This window comes from Sus scrofa, chromosome 14 (assembly GCF_000003025.6).
Source record: "Sus scrofa isolate TJ Tabasco breed Duroc chromosome 14, Sscrofa11.1, whole genome shotgun sequence".
Taxonomy (NCBI): Eukaryota; Metazoa; Chordata; class Mammalia; order Artiodactyla; family Suidae; genus Sus; species Sus scrofa.
In genome coordinates, this window is record NC_010456.5 from 38613172 (window position 1) to 38634709 (window position 21538).

General features: G+C 52.0%; 1 protein-coding gene across 1 annotated transcript in view; it reads right to left on the reverse strand.

The window, feature by feature from the left end:
* Positions 1-20019, reverse strand: part of RASAL1 (RAS protein activator like 1) — a 34290-nt gene extending 14271 nt beyond the window's left edge. Inside the window, 13 exon segments of the mRNA XM_021072391.1 lie at positions 825-937; positions 1218-1282; positions 1682-1835; positions 1980-2047; positions 2050-2096; positions 2642-2730; positions 4524-4655; positions 4794-4875; positions 6921-7050; positions 11906-11967; positions 12123-12236; positions 14779-14835; positions 19364-20019. Coding sequence (XP_020928050.1) covers positions 825-937; positions 1218-1282; positions 1682-1835; positions 1980-2047; positions 2050-2096; positions 2642-2730; positions 4524-4655; positions 4794-4875; positions 6921-7050; positions 11906-11967; positions 12123-12236; positions 14779-14835; positions 19364-19428 — 1178 coding nt within the window. The 5' untranslated portion in view covers positions 19429-20019.

Below are 21538 nucleotides of genomic sequence, written 5' to 3' on the forward strand. Positions count from 1 at the left end.
AAGATCCTCTCCTGCCTCCACCATGGTCCCCAGTGGACTTCCCAGAAACCAGCTCTGATGGCTGGGCAGGAACAAGCTTGCCTACCTCAGCTGGAGGGGACAGTCCTCGAAAGAAAGGAAGAACCCACGGAAGCTTGAAATGGTCCCTCTACTCCTGTCGCTGCCCCGCTCCCTGAACCCATGTCACCAAGATGCCACCTCTGCTCACAGACCCATACAAGGCCCTTCCCTAAGGGTCTCGGCCACCACCACAACAATAACAGAAATAACTAGGAGCTCCCTCTGTGGCTCAATGGGATTGGTAGCATATTGGGAGCACAGGGATGCAGGCTCTCTCCCTGGCCCCAGCAGTGGCCTGGGGCTCTGGCATTGCCACAGCTTTAGCTTAGGTCAAGACTGCAGCTCAGATCTGATCCCTGGCCCAGGAGCTCCATGTGCTGTGGGGAGGCCAAAAATGAAAAAAAAATAATAATAATAATAGAAAGAATTATTACTTGTGGAGTATTAGTTAATGCTGGGCTTTGTGTGTATAACTCAGTTAATTCTCAAGACAATCTATCAGGTAGATATTCACGGGGTTGAAATAACTTGCCCACCAGCAATGGCAAAGCTGAGATTTGAACACAGGGAGCTCATGTCTCAGAGTCCAGCCCATAATCACTGTGACCCCACAGCCTAAGAGCTGGATGCTCGTAGGAGAGGCTTTGAGGTACAACGCAGGGCTCCGTGCTGGAGGGAGGGTTTGGGTGGCAGTGGCCCAGATCCAGCCTGGCACGGCTCCAGGTGAAGGGGCTGTGGAAGGTTCATCCCTCAGGCTTGCTCACCTGGTGCGGCCCAGGTCCATCTTGCACGGGTCCAGCTCCATGTACTTCTTCTCCTCGAAGACGCGGTTAATCACGGGCTTCAGGAGCTCATGCAGGTAGGGCATGCCCACGAGCTGGGGGAAGGAGGGTACCACACGGGACAGGGCTGAGGGCCAGGCCGGGGCGTGCCCATGAGCTGGGGGCAGGGGGAGGGGGACCATGCAGGGAGAGGTTCAGAGGGAGGCGGGATGGCGGTGCCACTCAGGGCGAGGCAGGCACCAGCCAGCAGCACCCCAGCTCGGCTACCCAGGGCCACCTGAGGCCAGCCAAGCTCTGGGGTCCAAGGAAGCACTGGGAGGGGAGTTCCCTTGAGGAAGCTGCTGCTGGGCCCCGCCAGGCCTTCAACCTACTCACCTTCATAAACTGCTCCATTGACTTGGATGCCAGAGAGTTGGAACGGAAGAGGGTGTTGGGGTCGGCTGGGAGGACAGAGGGAAGTGTTTGCTGAGATTTGGGGTGCTGGATCCATCTCACCTCATCTGCCCACCCAAGGTGGGGGAGTCATAATTCTTCCAGCTTCAGACTTCAAGGAGCCCTGCAACATCAACTCCATTCAAAGTGCAAAGGCCCAGAGTGGTTACGTGAGCGGCCTAAGGTCACACAGCTGATGAGCAGCAAAACCAGGGCCAGAACCCAAGACCATGCTTCCAGCTGGCTAGGGGTACCCAGCACAAGGACCCCTGCCCCCTACACACAGAGATACAGTGGGCCTGCCCTCTGCCTGAGTACCAACCCCCCCCCCCGCAATTTCTCTCCCAGAGACCCTCAGCAGACCCATCCTTGGGAAGTGCTACCTGGGGGTCACACAGTAAACTCACTGGTCCGTGCCACCTCACGCCGTGTGAGGTAGTCCAGAAAGGGTCCAGCCAGACCCTGGCCGAGAAAGAGCTTCACCAGCTTGGTGGCAAGCTCCTGGCGGCAGTCCCCCAAGGTCAGCTCCTCCAGGACAGCCAGGGGGCTAGCGGCATCCTCCTAGGCAAAGATGAGAGGCAAGAGAAGTGGCCTGGGGCCCTGGGACTCCAAAGCAGAAGAGCTCAGCTAGAGATCTCAAGGCAGGGGGAGCCCATGATCCAGATCCCTACACACCCTCCGTGGAATTGTCCACCACGCACCCACCTCTGCTGGCCCCAGCACAGACTCCAAGAGAAGCTCCCTGAGTGGCTGGTAGTACTGGGAGGGTAGACACGGTCCTCGGTCAGGCGTACCTTCAGCCGCAGAGCACCCAGGTTCCCCCTGGCCAGGGCCAGATCACAGAGAAGAAACGTAAGTATGTATGGGCAGGTGCAGATAGCCAAGACAAGCAGGTGTGAACACAGGTGAAAAGCATGGATATCTGTAATACGAGACAGGTGTGGACGGGTGTGGGCAGGTGTGAACAGGTTTGGCCAGTATAAATAGGTATGAACAGATAGCAACAACAGGCATAAGCAGGAATGGACAAGCACAGGCAGTGTAAACAGATCTGGCTGGTATAGAAAGAGGTGGCCAGTGTAAACAAACGGATACAGGAACAGTGTGAACAGGGGTGGACGGATGTGGAGGCCCCGAAGTTCTGCATCCACATCAAGTGTGAACTGGCATCTTCGCAGGTGGATGGGAATAACGTGAACTTATTTGGACACAGGTAGACGCACCTCGTGGGACATTCAACAAACATTTGTTAAATGAATGAAGTGACATGATGATGGTGTGTGGGCTGATGTGGGTACTCATGAGAACTGGCCCACAGGCTGAAGATGGCACCCAGCCCGGCCTCCTCCCTCCACACCCACGTTTACCCAGAATCCTCCTCTGCTCTGGGAAAGGGCAGGAGGCGGAACCAGCCATTGGGCGGGTTCTGCTGCAGGACCTGCGGGGGAAACTCCACCTGTGGGGGGGACACACAGACCTTAAGCAGAGCTCTGCCCTGCTGGGTCCTGGAAGAACTCCCACCCAAGGAAGGGTGGCATGGCCCACCAAGGGCCACTCTTCCTCCCCCACTGTATCCTGTCAACACAACCCTAGTGACACACCCTCGCCCATTCCCAAATTATTAGCTCCTGCCAGGGAACCAGGGCCTCCAGGGAACACTTAATTTACACCTCAGGAAACTAAGGCTCAGAGAGGTAGAGTGACTTGCCCAGGGTCACGCAGCTGCTAGAGACAGCATGTCTGGGCTGAGTGTATTTTCAGCTCTGTTTAGGGACAAAACTTGCATCTCTCAAAAGGCTTAGGATTTCCCTTGTGGTGGAGCAGATTAAGGATCCAGAGGTGTCACTGCAGTGGCACAAATGACTGCTGTGGCACTGGTTGTACCCTTGGCCTGGGGAACTTTCACATGCTGTGAGTGTGGCCAAAAAATGAGGGCTTAAAGATAATACAGGAGGCCCCCAAACCCCACCCACCTCTCTTTTTAGATAGCAAATTTACAGAGATATAATCACATCCCCTACAATTCACCAATTTAAACTGTGTAATTCAATGGTTTTTAGTATACTCAGAGTTGTGCAACCATCACCACTAATTTCAGACCATTTTCTATCAGTTCTCAACTTCCCCCTCTGAAAAAACCCTGTATCTATTAGTAATTGCTCCCCACCCCCCAGCCTCTGGCAACCACTAATCTACTTTCTGTCTTCATAGATTTGTTCATATTAGACATCTCATATAAATTAAATCCTATAATATGTAGGGCTTTCTGGACTGGCTTCTTTCACCTAACATTGTGGGTTTTCAAAATTCATCCCTGTTGTAGCATGTGTTAGTACTTTGTTCCTTTTTATGGCTGAATAATATTCCATTGTGTGGCTACATTACATTTTGTTTATTCATTCATCTGTTGATAGACATCTGGGTTGTTTCTACTTTTGGCTATTATGAATGATGCTGCTATGAACATTAACATAAAAATGTTTATGTGGATACATGTTTTCATTTCTCTTTGATATGCACCTAGGAATTGCTGGGTCACGTGGTAATTCTCTATTTAATCATTTGAGGAGCTGTCAGACTGATTTCCAAAGCAGCTGCACCGTTTTACAGTCCCACCAGAAGTGTATAACTGAGTCTCCCTCTTATTTGCTCTAATCTTGCCTCCTTTAAAAAACTGTCAGCCCTGAGAAGACATCCACTACTATTACTGAGAAGCAAGAAAAATCACACCCATTTTACAGATGGGGAGACTGAGTTCCAAAAGAAAGACCCTGAGCCCTAGCGCTTCCAGGAGTAAAAGTTAAACTTAGATTCTGGCATCAGAGAGACCTGAAATCAAATCTTGACTCGGCCATGTCTTAGTCATATGACCTTGAGAAAGCCGCCTATGCTCTCTGAACCTTAGTTTTCCCAGCTGTAAATGGGGCCATCAGAGTTACATAAATGAGCCTCTTGCAGTGGCCGTCAGTTACATAAATGAGATGATGCTGGAGAAGCACTTAGCACAGGACTAGCACATAGTCATCCTGGGTACTCTCATCCCAGAATAAGAATCTGGGCCCACCTTGTGACCTTGGGCAGCTTCCCGCACCAATGGGACAATAGGACTCCATCACTCAGGCCTGGCCAGGAGACCTGAAGAGGCAGCCTTAACAGCTACCCTTCCAAGCCCCAGGATGCCCAGCCCATCCCCCCACCCCCCTTGGAGGCATTAGGGAGCCATGAAGGGTGTCAGGAGGGGGTGCTCACCATGCCCAAGAAGTCATTCTTGCCAACCATGTCCCAGTCCCAGAGCTCCACCCGCAGCGGGGCTGGGGGACCTGGCATCTCCCGCAGCTCCAGCACCTCGTCCCAGTGTGGGAAGCGTGTCTTCTTGATGGTCTGGGGGAGGAGGGAGTGGGAGAGAGAGAGCAAGTGGGACCATTGTTGTCCCCATTTTACAGATGGGAAAACTGAGGTTCAGAGAGGTTAAGTGGCTGTTCCAAAGACTCCTGATGCCCCAATCTCCCCACCACTTACCGAAGTCTCTGAGCTCTGGCTGCCCCAAAACACACGTGCAAATGGGTCAGACGTGCCGGAGATGTCTCGGGGGGCCAAATCCCTGGGGACAGATGAGGTAAGGAATGGGGGACACAGGCACCTCGAGGACCAAGACCCAAGCTGGACCTTGGAAAAAGGGTTCAGGGTAGACCATTCAAATGCTGCTGTTTTCCAAGGCAACAAACTATCCCATTGTAGGGACCCAGGAAGGAGCATTCCTCATCAGGCCCATCAAACCTGGTATCTTATTGTTGACTCACATTACCGTACCAGGATACTACTATGCCTCTATTTTCTAGTTAAGGAAACTGAGGCACAGAAAGGTCAAGTTCAACATCACAAAGCAGCAGGTGAAGGTGCAGTGAGGACGGGAAAGGGAGCCTCGGTTTCCCTGGAGCCCCTAGATAGGAGACCAGATGCCAGATGCCAGGGTTTAAAGCCTGGCTTTCCCATTCACTGGCTGGGTGACAATGGGAAAAGTCACTTCACCTCCCTGAGTGTCCGTTTCCTCATCTGGAATACCAGGGTGACTACAGACAAACCTCACAGGGCCAAGGTTTAAATGAGATGCTATGTGTCAAGGGCTTAGCATAGCAGCCAGCAAGAAGTGCTCAGCTCACTCATTCACTCAACAAACACTCATGCCCACTCCCTGCCTAGAACCCAAGAAAAGGCATGAGGCAGGGACCCCCTGCCTCCGATTGTCATGACAACCCAAAGTCTCATCCCAGGTAGCCTCCCCCATCCCTCCTTCCCAAGGTCCCCCAAATCCAGGGACACTATCCCTGCACACACAGGGGCTGCTTGTTTCTTCCTGCTGCTTCTCTCCCACCCCTGCTCGGCATCCAAAGCCTTCTTTGGTTTCCTAGGAGCCAACCCAGTTGCTAAGCGACAGGAATCTGTCCTTCTCCTCTTGCAAGGATCCTGCACAGCTTTGTGGCTGGGGAGGAGGCCATGGGCACAGAGCAGATGAGGAGTCCCTACCCCATACCAAGTCCTTTTGCCTGTTCTCTGTCTGCCTGCTACTCCACCCAGACTCCAGGGAGTCCCAGCTGGGGATAGAAATCTGGAGGTGGTGGTATAGGCACAGAGAGGGCAAGAAAGGGCTTCAAGGTCACACAGCAAACTAGAAATAGAGATCCCCCAACCTAGGTGAGGACTAGCTTAAAAGTAAGGGTCGAGATGGTAAGGTGTGAAAAAAAAAAAAAAGGCAGAAAGCAAGATAGGAGATGGGAGGGGGGAAATGAGTGAAAGTATTTAAGAAAACTGAGTGATGAGGGAGCTGAGAAAGAGAGAAGTGAAGATGGATATCCTAGGAGCTGGTGCCTCTGGAGGGTCATCTGTGGGCCTTGCTGATCCTGCATCTGTCTTCCTTCTGATGTTTCTTTGGGACAGGACCTAACCCCCCCCTTCCCCGACTCCCAGTCCACATGACTTAGGTGTGTTGATCCCTCTTCAGGAATGGGCTTACACTCAGGCCTGACCAATCAGAGTCAGTGTAATTGGTTCGGTGATGGGCATGTGTCCTAGACTGAACCAATGAGAATCAATCCCAGGATGCTGGTTGGAAATGGTGAAAGACAGAAGTTCTTTTCCCACTGGAGCTGCCAAGTTGGGAGGATGCCAGTCTGGGGCTGCTGGGGTCATCTTTGCTCATACCTGGGGAAAGGCTGTCTGAGGATGAAGTTAATACAAAAGACAGGCCAGGAATCTGTGTCTACAAATTCCTGATATCACTGTTTGAGCACCTGGATCCAGCCATACCTGAAGCTACATGTCATTCATATGAGCCAATCAGTTTAAGCCAGTATGAATTGGGTGTCTATCACTTACAATTTGATAATACACCTACATACTCATCTGTCTGGTCATCCTGAGTATCTGGCCTTTGTTAGCTGGTCACTGGGGATCCATGAAAGATTGTGTTTGTGCTTTAACCCAAGAAATTTGCACCTGGTGAGCTCAGACTGTCTACCTACAAGGGATCCTGGTTGTGAGCCCAGAAGTGTCCCAGGAGTGAGGTGGTCTCAAGGCAGCTGGGAAGACCCAGTGGATTCCTGTTCATTCACAGATCATGATCCTCCCCACCTCTCATCATGACCATACCTGGCCTGGAGCACATGACAGCGAAGACAATGGCCCCGCACATCCTCCAGCATCTGCACAGCCAGGCAGATCTCACCCTGCACCTCGGCATCCGGGTCCACGCGGCTCAGGTTGATCCAGCTATCAATTCCTGGAGGGCATAGGCACTAGCATTCATTAAGCACTGACAGCATTGTGTTAACTTAAAAATTCAATTACCATTAAAAAAGCATTAAGTCCTGGACTTCTGTTAGCCTTCTGATGTAGGTACTGTAATTATCCCCACTTCCGGAGAAGGAAAATGAGGCACAGCGAGGAAAGAGCTTTGAATACAACTCCAGAGCTGGGAAACAGCAGAGCTAGGATTTAAACACAGGCAGTAGAGTTCTAGGGCCAATGCCCTTAACCATGTACTGTTACACTCTTCACTCTGGTATATGAAGCCCTCCATCATTTAGCCCCAATAGATTCTCCCTTTTAAAAAAAATCTTGGGCAGGAGTTCCCACTGTGGCACAATGGGGTTGGCAGTGTCTCTGCAATGTGAGGATAGAGGTTCAATCCCTGGCCTGGCACAGTGGGTTAAAAGATCCAGAGTTGCTGTAGCTACGGTGTAGGTTGAAACTGCGGCTTGGATCTGATCCTGGGCCCAGGAACTCCATATGCCGAAGGGTGGCCAAGAAAAGAAAAAGAAAAAGAAAATCTTGGGCATTCTTGTCTCCGATAGGATTCAGGCTCTCTGCCTGAATCAATTATATCAGTCTCAATCTCAACCTTAAATTCTCCCTCTTTTCCTCTCCCTCTCATTTTTCTCAACACTTTATTATTATTACTTTATTTTTTGCTTATTAGGGCCACACTCCCGGCATATGGAAGTTCACTTAAAAATTCAAATCAGGGAGTTCCCACCGTGGCACAAAGGAAATGAATCCGACTAGGAACCATGAGGTTTGGGGTTGGATCCCTGGCCTTGGTCAGTGGGTTAAGGATTCGGCATTGCCATGAGCTGTGGTGTAGGTCAAAGATGAGGCTCGGATCTCACGTTGCTGTGGCTGTGGTGTAGGCCAGCAGCTACAGCTCCGATTCGACCGCTAGCCTGGGAACCTGCAAATGCAACAGGTGCGGCCCTAAAAAGAAAAAAAAAAATTTCAAATCAGAGGCACAGCTGCCAATCTATGTCACAGCCACAGCAACTCAGGATCCAAACCACATCTGAGACCTATACCACAGCTGCTGACACCATCATATCCTTAACCCACTGAGCGAGGCCAGGGATCAACTGGAGTCCTCATGGATACTAGTCAGGTTCATTTCCACTGAATCACAATGGGAACTCCTTTCTCAACACCTTAAAGATATTGTTCCACTGACTTCCAGTTTCCTCCATGGTCACTGGGAAGTCATTTCAGCCTAATAATTGATCTCGTGTGAATGATCTATCTTTTCTAAGTTTAAGGACTGTGTCTTTGATGTTTTCTGCAGTTTCCCCACAATGTGTCTAGATAAAGATTTTATTTTTAATCCTGCTTAGCACAAGCTGTGCTGCTTCTACTTACAGAACCACGCCCTTCCTTGAGTTCTGGAAAATTCCATCAATTTTTAAAAATCATTTCCTCTTCTCAGCTCTTTCTGCCCTCTTCTTCTCAGACTCCAATTAAATGGATGTTAGACCTTCTCAATTATTTTCTATGTCTTGAACTTCTCTTTTATTCTTTCCTTTTCATTTCTCTGGGTCAAAATTTAAATAATTTCTTTATCTCTCTCTCAGTTCACTAATTCTGACTTCAGCTCTAAATGCTCTGCTGTTAAATTCAGCCACTTAGGTTTTTTGTTTTTTGTGTTCTTTGGCCACATCCACAGCATGAGGAGACTCCTGGGCCAGGGATTGAACCCTGGACACCACAACTACCTGAGCCACAGCAGTGACAATGCCTGACCCTTAACCTGCTGAGCCACCAGGGAACTCCCAGACATTTAGTTTTTAATGCCAACAATTGTACTTTTTATTTCTAAAAGTTTGATTTGGTTCTTTTCCAAGTCAGTCTATTTTTATTTATGTATGTATTTTTATTAATGTATAGTTGATTTACAATGTTGTGCAAGTCAGTCTATTTTTTTAATGTATTAATTTATTGTGGTTATTGATGGTTCTTTCTGGTGATTGCATCTTATGTACTGAATTTTTTTTTTTTTGGCTGCACCTGCAGCCTGTGGAAGTTCGCAGGCCAAGGATCAAACCCATCTCGAAGTTGTGGCTTGCGCCACAGCTACAGCAATGCCATATCCTTAACCTGCTGCACAGCAAGGGAACTTTCTACCTACTGAATTTTTAAAAATTCTATATATCATAATTACAAAATCTAAAGTCTTTGTGGGTCTAAATATGGTCATTGTTTCTGCTGACTCTTGTTCATGGTGGCTCACTTCCTTGTGTGTGTGGTGATGTTTGATTGTGAAGTCAAAGTTTGTTTGAGCTTGCTCCACAGGAAATTTGACATGAGGATGCTTATCCCTGGAAAGGAGTGATGGTTACTTATTCTAGGACCTTTTTAAAAATATATTTTTTTAATGATTTTTATTTTTTCCATTATAGCTGGTTTACAATGTTCTGTCAATTTTCTACTATATAGCAAGGTGACCCAGTCACACATACATATATACATTCTTTTTCCTCACATTATCATGATCCATCATAAGTGACTAGTCTAGGATTTTTTTAAGGGTTTCAGTCTAATGGGGAATTCTCAGGTTTGGTGACATCTGCCTTCCCCTTAGCCCAAGATTTAGTCTGTTTGATGACTGTCGATTTGATATTGACATTTACTTGCAGGGAAATCCTTCCTTGCTCTCTTGCTTGTTGCTCACCACTCCCCGTTAGGATTTAGCTCATGACTCGCAGGCAGGGGTCGGGGGGGGGGATGGATAATACTGAGGGTTTCTTCCTTCTTTACATGCATCCAACAATGTATTAGGAATCCCATTCTAATTCAGGACCTCACTGATATATGGCAGGAGGGCGCTTCTGAGGATCTAGTCCTCATGCTGGCGGAATTGTAAATTCCATCTCATCTCTCTATCTCCACCATTAACCCCAAGTCCAGGATGTCATCTCACTTGATTATTGCAACAGACACCGAATCGACCTCCCACATCTATTCTGTCCCACTGTGACCCAGTTTCCACACAGCAGCACAGAAGTCTTCTGAAAATGTATCTCATCACTTCTGTCACTCCATCCTCTGATAATATGGCTCCAATCTCTTTACTGTCTTATTCAAGGACTATCAGTGACTCCCTAGTGCCTCCAGAAGAAACTCCAGCCTCTGGCTTGGTACCTAGAGCCATCTCCTATCAACCCCCACCAAATACTCCATCTGGCCTGGCCTATGCCCGACCTTAAAAGAAAATCCATAGAGATGTGCCTTAGCATCTTTGCCAAAGCACCTTTAAGAACCAGTTCAATCCCTTTCCTACAGGAAGCCTTCCATAACCACACTAGCCCTCACTGCCCTCTGTCATGGCCATGATGTCTCACAAACTTCACCCCCACATTTCGGTCATGTTTGAAAAATGAAAGGTGGGAGTTCCTGTTGTGGCTCAGCAGAACCGAATCTGACTAGTATCCATGAGGACACAGGTTCGATTGCTGGCCTTGCTCAGTGGGTTAAGGATCCAGCATTGCCATGAGCTGTAGTGTAGATCACAGACGCGGCTGAGACCTGGCACTGCTGTGGCTGTGGTGTAGGCCAGCAGCTGTAGCTCCAATTCAACCCCTAGCCTGGGAACCTCCATATGCTGTGGGTGCATCCATAAAAAGAAAAATAAATAAATAAATCAAAATAAAATAAAAAATGAAAGGTGGGAGCTCAGCGGTAACAAATCCAACTAGTATCCATGAGGACGTAGGTTCAATCCCTGGCCTCCCTCAGTAGGTTAATGATTCAGTGTTTGCATGAGCTACGGTGTGGGTCTCAGACCCGGCTCAGATCTGGTGTTGCTGTGGCGTAGGACAGTGGCTACAGCTCCAACTTGACCCCTAGCCTGGGAACTTCCACATGCTGCGGATGTGGCCCTAAAAAGGGAAAAAGAAAAAGAAAAAGATAAAAAACCATGGAATTAGCCAAATAAATGATGGCATATCCAGACAATGGAGCACATGAAGTCATACAAAGATCAAAGAATGCGGAAACTGTAGGGGCACCAATAATGAAAGATCTCCAAGACACATGGTGAGGAGAAAAGATGGGCTACAGAACAGTGAGTTTAATGGGCTACCATTCCTATACACAGAGAACAAACATATACAGTACAGTGTTAAGAGCACAGACGACGGAACTAGACAACTTGGTTCAAATCCCAGCGGTCCCACTTAATAACTTTGTGCTCTTAGGCAAGTTATTTAATCCCCTCTGCCTCAGTTTGTCCACCTATAGAGTGGACAGAACAAGAGTACCTATCTCTTAGGGTTATTGAAATAATTAAGTAAATCAGTACAGGTAAAGCATTCAAAAGAGTGCAGCAGAGAGTAAGCACTATATAAGTGTTTGCCACTATTACTATTGTTACTTGCTTACATATGTTTAAAATGTCCTTAGAAAGACATACAAGAAACTGACCACATTGGGAATGAGAATGGAGTAGCTAGCGTAAGAGGGACAGGTTAACTATACCTTTGGAATATTGAATTACGTAAATAAGTTGATTGCTCAATAAATGAACCATATTAAAATTAAAACCAAACGGAGTTCCCCGGTGGTGCAGCAGGTTAAGGATCCAGTGTTGTCACTGCTGTGGCTCTGGTCGCTGCTGTGGCTAAGTTGTAATCCCTGGCCCGAGAACTTCTGGGTGCAGCCAAAAAAAATTAAGTTAAATTAAATTAGAAACAAAAGCAACAACCAAAATAATTTTGTACCGAAGGCTCTGTGTTCCCCAGTGCTGCTTGCTCTGCCCTTGCAAATGCCACTCCCTCTTCCCTTTGCCCGGCTGGGGGCTCCTGCCCCTCACCCACCTCGGGGGTCAGCTGCAATGGCCTCCCTGCTCAGTGAGATCTTGCCTATGACGTCATCGTGCCTGCAGAAAGGCAGGAAGGTGAGGGTCCAAGTCAGGGACCCCCAACGCACCCATGGAGTGCTGGGGACAGGCATCAACGGCTGGGTGGGAGGTATTGTGCTTTGGGATGTCCCCCCTTCCCACAGATGTCTGGCTTAGGTCCCCAGCACACATACCCCACGGTATCCTCGTCTAGCACGTAGAAGGCCAGATGGTGGAAATCCAGGGGCAGGTGCACTGTGTACTCCTCCCCCCAGAAGGGGCTCAGGCTCCGCCAGATGGTCGCTGTCCTGCAAAAGGGAACACAGGGGCCTGGGGGCTTTGGGGCCACACAGGCAGAAGATACCTGGGGACACACGCACATATAACCAGGGGTCCAGACACATACACACCCAGAGTTCCTCAAACACAGCTACACACACACACATACTCACATATACCCAGGAACCCAGGCGTTGAGATACACACAAATATATACACAAACCCTGACACACACACCCAGAGACCTCAATACACACACACATACACTCCCACAAGGATACATACTGCAACAGAGACATTCACGAATATACCAAAGAAGCCAGAGACACACTCACGTATATACAGATATACATGCACAGCCTCAAAAACACACCTATGTGTTTTTACACAGACACATGCAGACACACACAAAGAGAAAACAGAAACATGCACACAGATACACAGACAAAGGAAATGCCCAGAACATGGAAGCACACACTGATACATATTCGAATACATATAGGGATGCACAGCAGACATACACACAGAGAATCACACAAACACATGGTAACTGACAAGACACACAATTCCATCCATCCATCCATCCATTCACTTACTCCATAAACACTTACCCTGACTATGTGCCAAGCCTTGCAGGCTATGGAGAATTAGAGGAAGAGGTGCCAAGGTCCCCACCCCCACAGAGCCCCCCTCAGCAGACAGGTGCTCCCTCCCAAGCCCTTATGAGACGTCCTGTGATTGGTTAGTTCAGGAGTGCCCTTTGGGTCTGAAGGTAAGAATAGAAGGGGTCCTATTCTGCAGGAGAGGCTTCCTGCAGGAGCTAGTCAGGCAGAGCTGGGGGAGAGGATGAGGGCAACTATTCCTGATGGCTGAAAGAGCCTGTGCAAAGGCCCTGAGGCAGGCATGAACCTGGTGAGTTTGAGGAACAAGAAGATGGTGGGTGGGAGGCAGGAGAGTATGAGGGGCCAGGAGACCATGAACTCAGCAGGGGCAAGAGCACTCAGTAAGCAAGGGGGAGCCCCAGGGAGGCTAGGGACCAAGACAGACTCAGAAAAGGACACACACATCTTCACCCGAACACCCCTGCTCTTCTCTTTACCCAACAGGGAAATAAAGAACCTACTTTGCCTGGTGAAAACACTCAAATTTATGGCTGCAAAATTTGGGGTGCACACCTGCCACTGCCTTAGTCCTTTCTTCTCCCACATTGGGATGCGTGTGTGTGTCCACACACAAACACACACACACACACACACACACACACACAGCCCAGCCCAGGGCCCTATCATCAGATGGATTCTTCTTTCCAAACACCCTTCCCCTACCCCGACCTCTTCCCAGCTGGAAGGTGCCCTAGGTGCCCCAGCACCTGAGCTGAGAGGCTTCTCAGAGCTCAGAGAGGGAGTAACAGCAGCCTGGGGTCACACAGAAAATCAGTCTGTGGGTTTGCGGGCGGTGTCACAGAAGACAGTAAGAGGTCAGTATGAGCAAGGAGACAGTGATGGAGGGGGACACCTGGGGTGCAGCAGGCTGACCCTCCTCCATACAGGCTCCCTGCCCCCAGCTCCTGGCCCATCTGGACCAGTACTGACGCCAGGAGGATCTTGAATCCTGCTGTCTCCATAGGAACCGGGGCCTCAGCCCCCCGCCTACCCACACCCCTCAGGCCTGCGGGGGCTGAGCGCTGTCCTTCGGCCTGCGGGGGTGGCAACCAAGCACAGCTCAGCCCGATGCCACTCCACCCCCGCCCGAGACTCACTCACACACCAAACCTCTTCACATTCTCATATGTGTTCACACTGGCACCTGGGGACCCAAATAAGCAGGCACTGGTACACACATGTGTGTCCATGGCAGCCCATGTGTGCACACACACATACACACACACACACACATGGGTACACTTGAACCTGTGAGCTTCCACACCCACACAGACATGCACCAGTGGTCACAGGCATTCACACCAGCCCTCCAACACCCCCACACACACACTCACAAGCAGACCCAGATGGGTGAACATGCACACACACACACATAACACCAGTGCCCGCAGCACCCAGCAGGCCCGGAACCAGCCAGCCCAGCCAAGCGTGAGATGCCCGCCCCCAGGAGGCCACTGTGGAAGACACAGTCTGGCAGTGGCTGAGTCAGCCCCCAGGACAATGGCCTGGACATTGTCAGGACAGTGGGAAGGTGTGGACCCGTTGGTAGGGCCTGAGGGAGAGAGGAGCTGGGAGCCCCCACTGGGCCGTCCACCCCTGTGGCCAGGGCACAAAGCACACACAGTGAAGCCCAAGAGTCTACTACCCTTGGGGTAAGCGCTGCCCTCCCCCAGGTGCTTTTTTTCTTTTAATGGCTGCACCTGTGGCATGTGGAAGTTACTGGGCCAGGGATTGAACCCGCGCCTCTGCAGCAACCTGAGCTGCTGCAGTCAGATTCTTAACCCCCTGCACCACAGAGGGAACTGCCAGGTGCTCTTTTCAGCTTGAATTCTTGTGCCTGGACTGCCCAGGTCCAGAAAGAGCCCCCGCCCTCTCCCTTCGCCCCAGGCCTGGCCTTTCCCCTCCTCACCTGGCCACCACCTCGTCGTCCACTTTCACGATGCAGTAGGGGTCACTGCTCCCAGACCTGCGGAGGGAGGAAGTTTGGGAGTGGGGTTGAGAGGGTGGCCCTGGGTGGAGGTCCCAATCTGCCTTCATCTTACAGATAGGGGCAACTAAGGCCCAGAGAGGGGAGGGATTTGCCCAGGGTCACACAGCAAATCCTAGTGAGACAGGACCTTGGGGGATGATGTCATGGCTGCCCAGGCCACCCACTGTGTGTCCGACCTCCCTGAATGGCCCCCGGGCTTCCAACCTTAGAAAGAGGACATTGAGACCTGAAGCCAGGGGTTCCCACTGAGTATCCATGAGGATGTGAGTTCAATCCCTGGCCTTGCTCAGTGGGTTAAGGATCCAGCATTGCTGTGGCTGTGCTGTAGGCCAGCCGATTCGACCCCTAGACTGGGAACCTTCATATGCCACAGGTATGGCCCTAAAAAGCAAAAAAAAAAAAAAAAAAAAAAAGTCAAAAAAAGAGATTCAGAGCCAGAGCCAGAGCCAGAGCAAGAGCAAGAGAGAACAAGAGAGAGAGGAGAGAGAGAGAGGGGGAGAGAGAGGCATGAAGCCAAAAAAATTTGGAGTCCGGGTCTGAGGAAGCCCAAAGCTGTGGTCCAGAGGACATGCTGTCCTGGCTTCAAGTTTCCTAACCGTGGAACCCTGGCACGTCCTCTCCCCTCTGTGGGCCTCAGTTTCTCTGCTCTGTAAGTCAGATGTGATAATTATCATGCATCTCCTAGGGTGGTTGGAGAGCTGAAGATGCTAATGCGATAATTCATGGTAAGATGCTCTCCCCACAGGTGCCTGAATGCCGCCCTTGGGGTAAGCACTGCCCTCTCCAGCTTTGCATTTCACTGGGAGTTTCCCTGGAGGGGACTCCCCATAGCTCAGCTTTCAGCGGGGATGGACTCAGCAGATGCTCTCACAGCAGACACAGCCCAGGACACCGAGACCTCAAAACTCAACCAGTAGGAGAGATGGGCTGCAGCCCCTTGAGAGCCAAGAGCCAACCAAAGCCAGTTCCATCCCCCCTTCATAATAAGAGTTACTAGTCCATCCACCAAAGGCCCTCATCTCTTCCCCCCACCCCCCACCCCGCCCACTGCACAGGCTTCCTTTGTCTTCCAACAAGCTCAGGCCAGCCTCAGGGCCTTTTTGCACTTACTGTTCCACCTGCCTAAGACACCTGCTCTGTTCCTGATCCTGTCGTGGCTGGCTCCTTCCTGTCATTCAAACTTCAGCACAAAAGTCACCGTCTCAGAGAGGCGGTCCTTGATCATCACTTGATCTTCTGACAGTGAACAGTGTAAAATTGACCGTGAAATCATCTTGCTCCCTTGTTTGTCTCTGTGTTTAGTGTCTGTCTCCCCAGCTCCCTACAACTTCCAAACTCTGAGCTCCTTGGGGGAAGAGCTGTATCCCCACTCCAATCCCATCCCTCCACCCCTGGGCAGAGCCAGGATTCGAATCTAGGTCTGTGCAGCTCAGCAAACATGTTCTCAACCCATGCTGCCTCCACTCAAGCTCAGGATCCCTTCCAAATTGGGTCCCTTCCTCCATGCCCCCCTCCTCTCTCTGCCACCCTCTGGGTGCAGTTTGTCACTGATCTGCAAATGCCTTGGGGATTCCCAAGAAGGGGGACACGGGCACAAGGAGCTGGCTCAACCTCGTCTGCTGACTGAGCTCTCCCCTCCCCTCAGTTTCCTCTCTGGACTCCTTCACTTAGCTCCCTTCCCTGGGGGTGCCTCCACCCCCCATCTGCTCTCCATCCCTGAACACCTTACACTGGTTGTGTCCTGGGCCTCCAAGTGTCTCTCTGGTTTCATCTCTGAACTCCCTTCTGCGTAACGCCCCAGGCCTCAGTTTTACCACCTGGATCTCTACCAAACCCGTTGGGCTGAATAACCCTGGGGGTCTCAATTTTCCCATCCGGCTCCACCCCCACCCCGATGCTCGTGGCTGGGTAACCCCCTCGATCTCATTGCTCTCTCTGGGTCCTCTATCCTGAGCTTCTTTTAGGCAGGCTCCCATCCCTCCATTTCCCCAGCTGCAGATGTGGGGCACATGGGCTGGGATCCACTAGCAAAGGGCTGGGAGCCACGCCCCCTCCCGTTCACCGGCCTGACCCCTGGGTCCCTCATGGGAGCCAAGCACGTCAGCTCCAGGGCTCTGACGCACAAGGGCCTTATCAGGCTCCTATCAGGTAGGGGTGATGGTGGTGGGAGGGGGGGCCACCCCCCTGCAGACCCTCGATCTCTCCAGACCCTTGGCCTCTCCCATGGCCCCTGCTCCAACTCAAACGTGGGAAAGCGGGCCCCTTGGCTATTGCCTGCCCAGTCTGGTTGGCAAATGGGGGCAGTCAGGGTTCAAATCTCAGCTGTGTGACCTTGTGCAAGTGACTTTGCATCTCTGAACCTTGGTTTTCCCATTCCTAACATGAAAATGTTAATAGAACTATAGAAAATCTTAAGCAGAGGATCTGGCCCATAGGACACCCTCGATGACATACAGCTGCTGTTGTTTTTGTTTTTGTCTTTTCTTTTTTGGCTGCCCCATGGCATATGGAGTTCCCAGGGCCAGGGATCAGATCCTGCAGACCTACGCCACAGCAGTGGCAATGCCAGATCCTTTAACCCACGTGCTGGGCTGGGGATTGAACCTGTGTCCTGGCACTGCAGAAACACCACTGATCCCGTTGCACCACAGCTGCTATTGCTAATGATAGTAATAATAACTCTAAAATTATCAGCTGAGGCCTCCTCCCCAGCTATGTTGGACCCCTCCCAAACCTGGGGAGGCTTCAGGAAGAATCTGGGCCCTCTCCTTAGGAGAGGGAAAGAAGAGACATACGTGGATGAGACACCCATCCAAGAGTCCCCACGGGCACGGAGATCCCAGTATGCTTTAGAGAGCCCCTCTGAAGAAGGGTGCCAACAGCAAGGGAAACTGAGGCAGGGTGGCTGGATCCCCAGCTGGGCTTAGTGATTCCTCCCTATCATGGTTCTGGGGTGTGGCCCACCCCACAGCTCTCCTTGGCCCGGGACCTGGGGGAGGAGGGTGGCCAAGAGACGCAGGAACCAGGCATGAGTCAACTCCTTCCCCAAGAGACACAGAGGGAGCCCCGAGAGCTGTGTCCAGGTCCAAGAACAACACCTGCCACTCCCTTGTGGCCCTCACCCAGGGCTGGTAGAGGGGCCAGAGCACCGGGAGATAGAAGCCCGGTTTCTGGAAGGTTCCCCACCTCAGCCCCCCAGCGGCTGCCAGATCCTCTAACCTCATTGCTTGGCAGTTCCAGAATTGTTTATTCTCAGGTGCTCAGAATGAGGGAGGCAGGGGGCTTGTCCAGATGCTGCATTTGCATAGCAGGCAAGCTCTCTGCTTTCCTCAGGTGCATGTTTAGCGGGGGTGATGAGGATGGGGGGAGCTCGAACTGCTCTAAGCAGCTTCCCCCTTGACAGCTGCAGAGTTGGGGAGGGAGGAGGTTCATAAAACCAAAGGCGGGATACTTCTTGCTGGGAAGCCCACAGCGCTGGGAGTTAGGTAGGGCACAGCTAAGCTCCAGCCTGTGCAAAGGCTCAGTATCCACATTCCTGCTCACCCTGGCCATGGAGAATTCCTAAGAGGTTCTCCACCCTCCCAGCTGCATGCAGCTTGGAGACTCCTGTCCAGAGCTCCCATTGCCTGGATGGGAAATCCAGACCCAGCCCAGGTTCAAGGTCATATAGGCAATGTCTGGCCAAGGATCCCACACATGTTCGAGGTGCTGACACCCTCACAGCCCCTCTGGGCTCCAGGCCAAGCAGAAAGGAGACCCCTCCCTCCATCCTGCTGATTAGGCAACTGCTGACTCAGCTCTGGGGAAGCACAGCCAAGGAATGGTAGTACTAAGGAGAGTCTGAGGGTCCTCCAGCCCCATCGCACCTTGCTGGGGAGGGGGCTGCAGTGGGGAGCTGGCTCCTCAAGTGGCTTAGCATCCAGGGAAGGCCCACCCTGGGCTGGGAGATGCTGGCTGGGAAGCTTAGGGCTCTGGGTCAAGAGGACCTTAGTTTCTCCCTGGCTGGTGGGCCACCTGGTGACACTCTGCAAAACTAAATACCAGATGCATACAGAGGAATGCTGTGGCCACCTGCATTCCGGGCCCTCTGGGGCTCCTCCCCAGGGTTCTCTTAACAGATGCCCACCCAGGCCTAGAGAAGCCCCAGCTGCAACACCTGCCAGGACTAAGAAAGAGAGCCTCCCCCCAGCCCTCCCCCGAGCTCTGACAGAATCCCACCTTCTAATCCCCAGGGCTGAAGCCCTGGAAGACCCCCATTAATACATCCCAGAAACAAAGACACCCCTTCCTGGGGGCGGAGCAGGACATCTGCTAAGTCTGGGCACTCTCTCCCACCAGGACAGCGGTGGGCATGGGGCCTGGTGCCCCATGAAAATGAATCTGCCACAGTATTCGGTCCTAGACAGGAATCTCCCGCCCACTTCACCGACCTTCCCTGGCACGCAGAATGGGCGACCCTCGCCCGGCACGCCCCTCATCTCCGACTGCCCCCGGGGGTACTCACACATCCTTGGCGGGCAGCGCCCGGCCCTCCACCACGCGAACATTCAGGGAGCTGCTCTTGGCCATGGCGCCCAGCCCCAAACTTTCCGGTCAGGAGGACGCCCAAGATCCGAGGCTGGACCGCGGCTGGTAGGGCGTCTACATGTCACCAGCGGCGAGCCTGGCACCCTGTCCCGGGGTCCCAGGGCCGCCTGTCCGAGACGTGGGTAGCCGGGCGGGAGGTTTCCGAAGGAGAAGATAGGTGTCCGCGGAAGGGCGCCCCCCCGAACTCTACAGGTAGGAGCCAGGCGCCGAGCCGGCAGAGCGCGGGGGTACACCGCCAGCCCTCGCCTTCTAGATTGACGCTCTTGGTGGGCAGGCGGGGGGGGCAGGGGGCGGGAGGGGGCCGCCCAGGGCCCTCCCCTCAATCCCTCCTCCCGCGGGGTCCCCCGCCCGTCGGTTCCCAAGCCCCCTCGCGCGCCCTCTGCCGGCACCCCAGCCAAGCGTGCCAGAGCGCCCAGGCAGCCGAGACCCCGGCGCGCGGAGGCAGGGACTACCAGGTGGGGAGCGGCCCACGGCCATGATGGGCGTGGCCACAGGCTCCTGGTGAGTTGGCATTGGGCTCAGAAGACACAGTATGTCCCTTGCCTGTCCTCCCTCCAACCTGTTCACACCTCCCCGGCTCTCCCCTGCCTACCATCCCGGCACTGCCTTCTAGGTCAGACCTCAGTGCCCTGTCCCGGAGGAGTATCGGAGGTCCGCGTGTGGCGTCACTAGAGAGTCGCACCTTCCCCGGGGGTTCGTTCAGAATCAAGGGAGGGGCCTCGTATATCCCCTTACGTCTCTGAGTTTCCAATTAAACCCAGACTGTGCGAGCGGCAGATCCCACGTCACGGGCTGGCACTGCGGGGGTGGAAGTCGCGGCCGGAGGGGGCGGGGAAGACGTGAAGATAACCGCAACAGCGATGATAAAAGTCATCTAGAGGTGTGGAACACTTACTGTGTGCCAGACACTGTTCCAAGCGTTTTACAGGGATTATCTCCTCTTCGTCTTCACAATAACTCCATGTGCTACTCACTGCTGTACAATTGCCCACAGTGTATGGACACAAGAAGGAATGTTCAGCGGGATTAAACAGCATGTGGAAGGTCTTACAGTCAGTAACTGATTTGCCTTTCTGGATTTGAATGCTGACTCCACCACGTGGTAGCTGTGTGGTCTTGGGCAAGTCACTTAACTTCTCTGTGCCTTGGTTTGGTTTTCTCATCTCTTCATACATTAATTAGTACAGTATCCCACTCACAGGGGTTTGAGAGAATTAGATGAGATAAAGCAGATACAGGTCTCAGAACACCGACAGGCACATAAGCAGCTTTCAGAAAGTGGGGTTTTGTTGCTGTTGTTGTTTTTCTTTTTTGGCTACCCGGGGTATTTGGAGTTCCCAGCCCAGGATCAGATCTGAGCCATAGTTTCCACCTAAGCAGCAGCAATGCTGGATCCTTTTTTTTTTTTTTTTTTTTTTAGGGCTGCACCCATGGCATATGGAAGTTCCCAGGCTAGGGGTTGAATCCGAGCTACAGCTGCCGGCCACAGCCACAGCAGTGTTGGATCTGAGCCACATCTATGACCTACACCACAGCTCAAGGCAATGCCAGATCCTTAACCCACTGAGTGAGGTCAGGGATCAAACCCGCATCCTCATGGATCCTAGTCAGGTTGCAACACTGGATCCTTAACCTAATGTGCTGGGCTGAGGATCGAACCTGAGCCCCAGCGCTCCCAAGACATTGCTGATCCTGTTGCACTACAGCAGTGACTCCAAAAAGGGTTTGCTATCATTACTGTCCTTCAAGGCACAGCACAAATGTCACCTGTCCTAGGAAGTCTTCTGGGGTGTCCTCCACACCAGACAGAGGCTTTCTTCCCCTTTTTCTCTGTTCCCACAGCTCCAGGTTTGTACATTTTTGGAGTTTTAAATGAGATGCTGTGAGCGGAAGGGTCTGTCCCAGGGCAGAAACCTACACCATTTCTCCCCAGGAGTTTGTTGTTTACCTGCCTCAGAGTCCTGAGAAGGGCTGGCAGCAGGCCTGACTCACTCCAGTCAGGTCAGCCCAGGGCTAGGCACCAATGGGAAGGGCCTACTGATTGAGTTTGGGAGCCAACGCCCAGACTGGCAATTCCGGGAGGGCCCAGCCC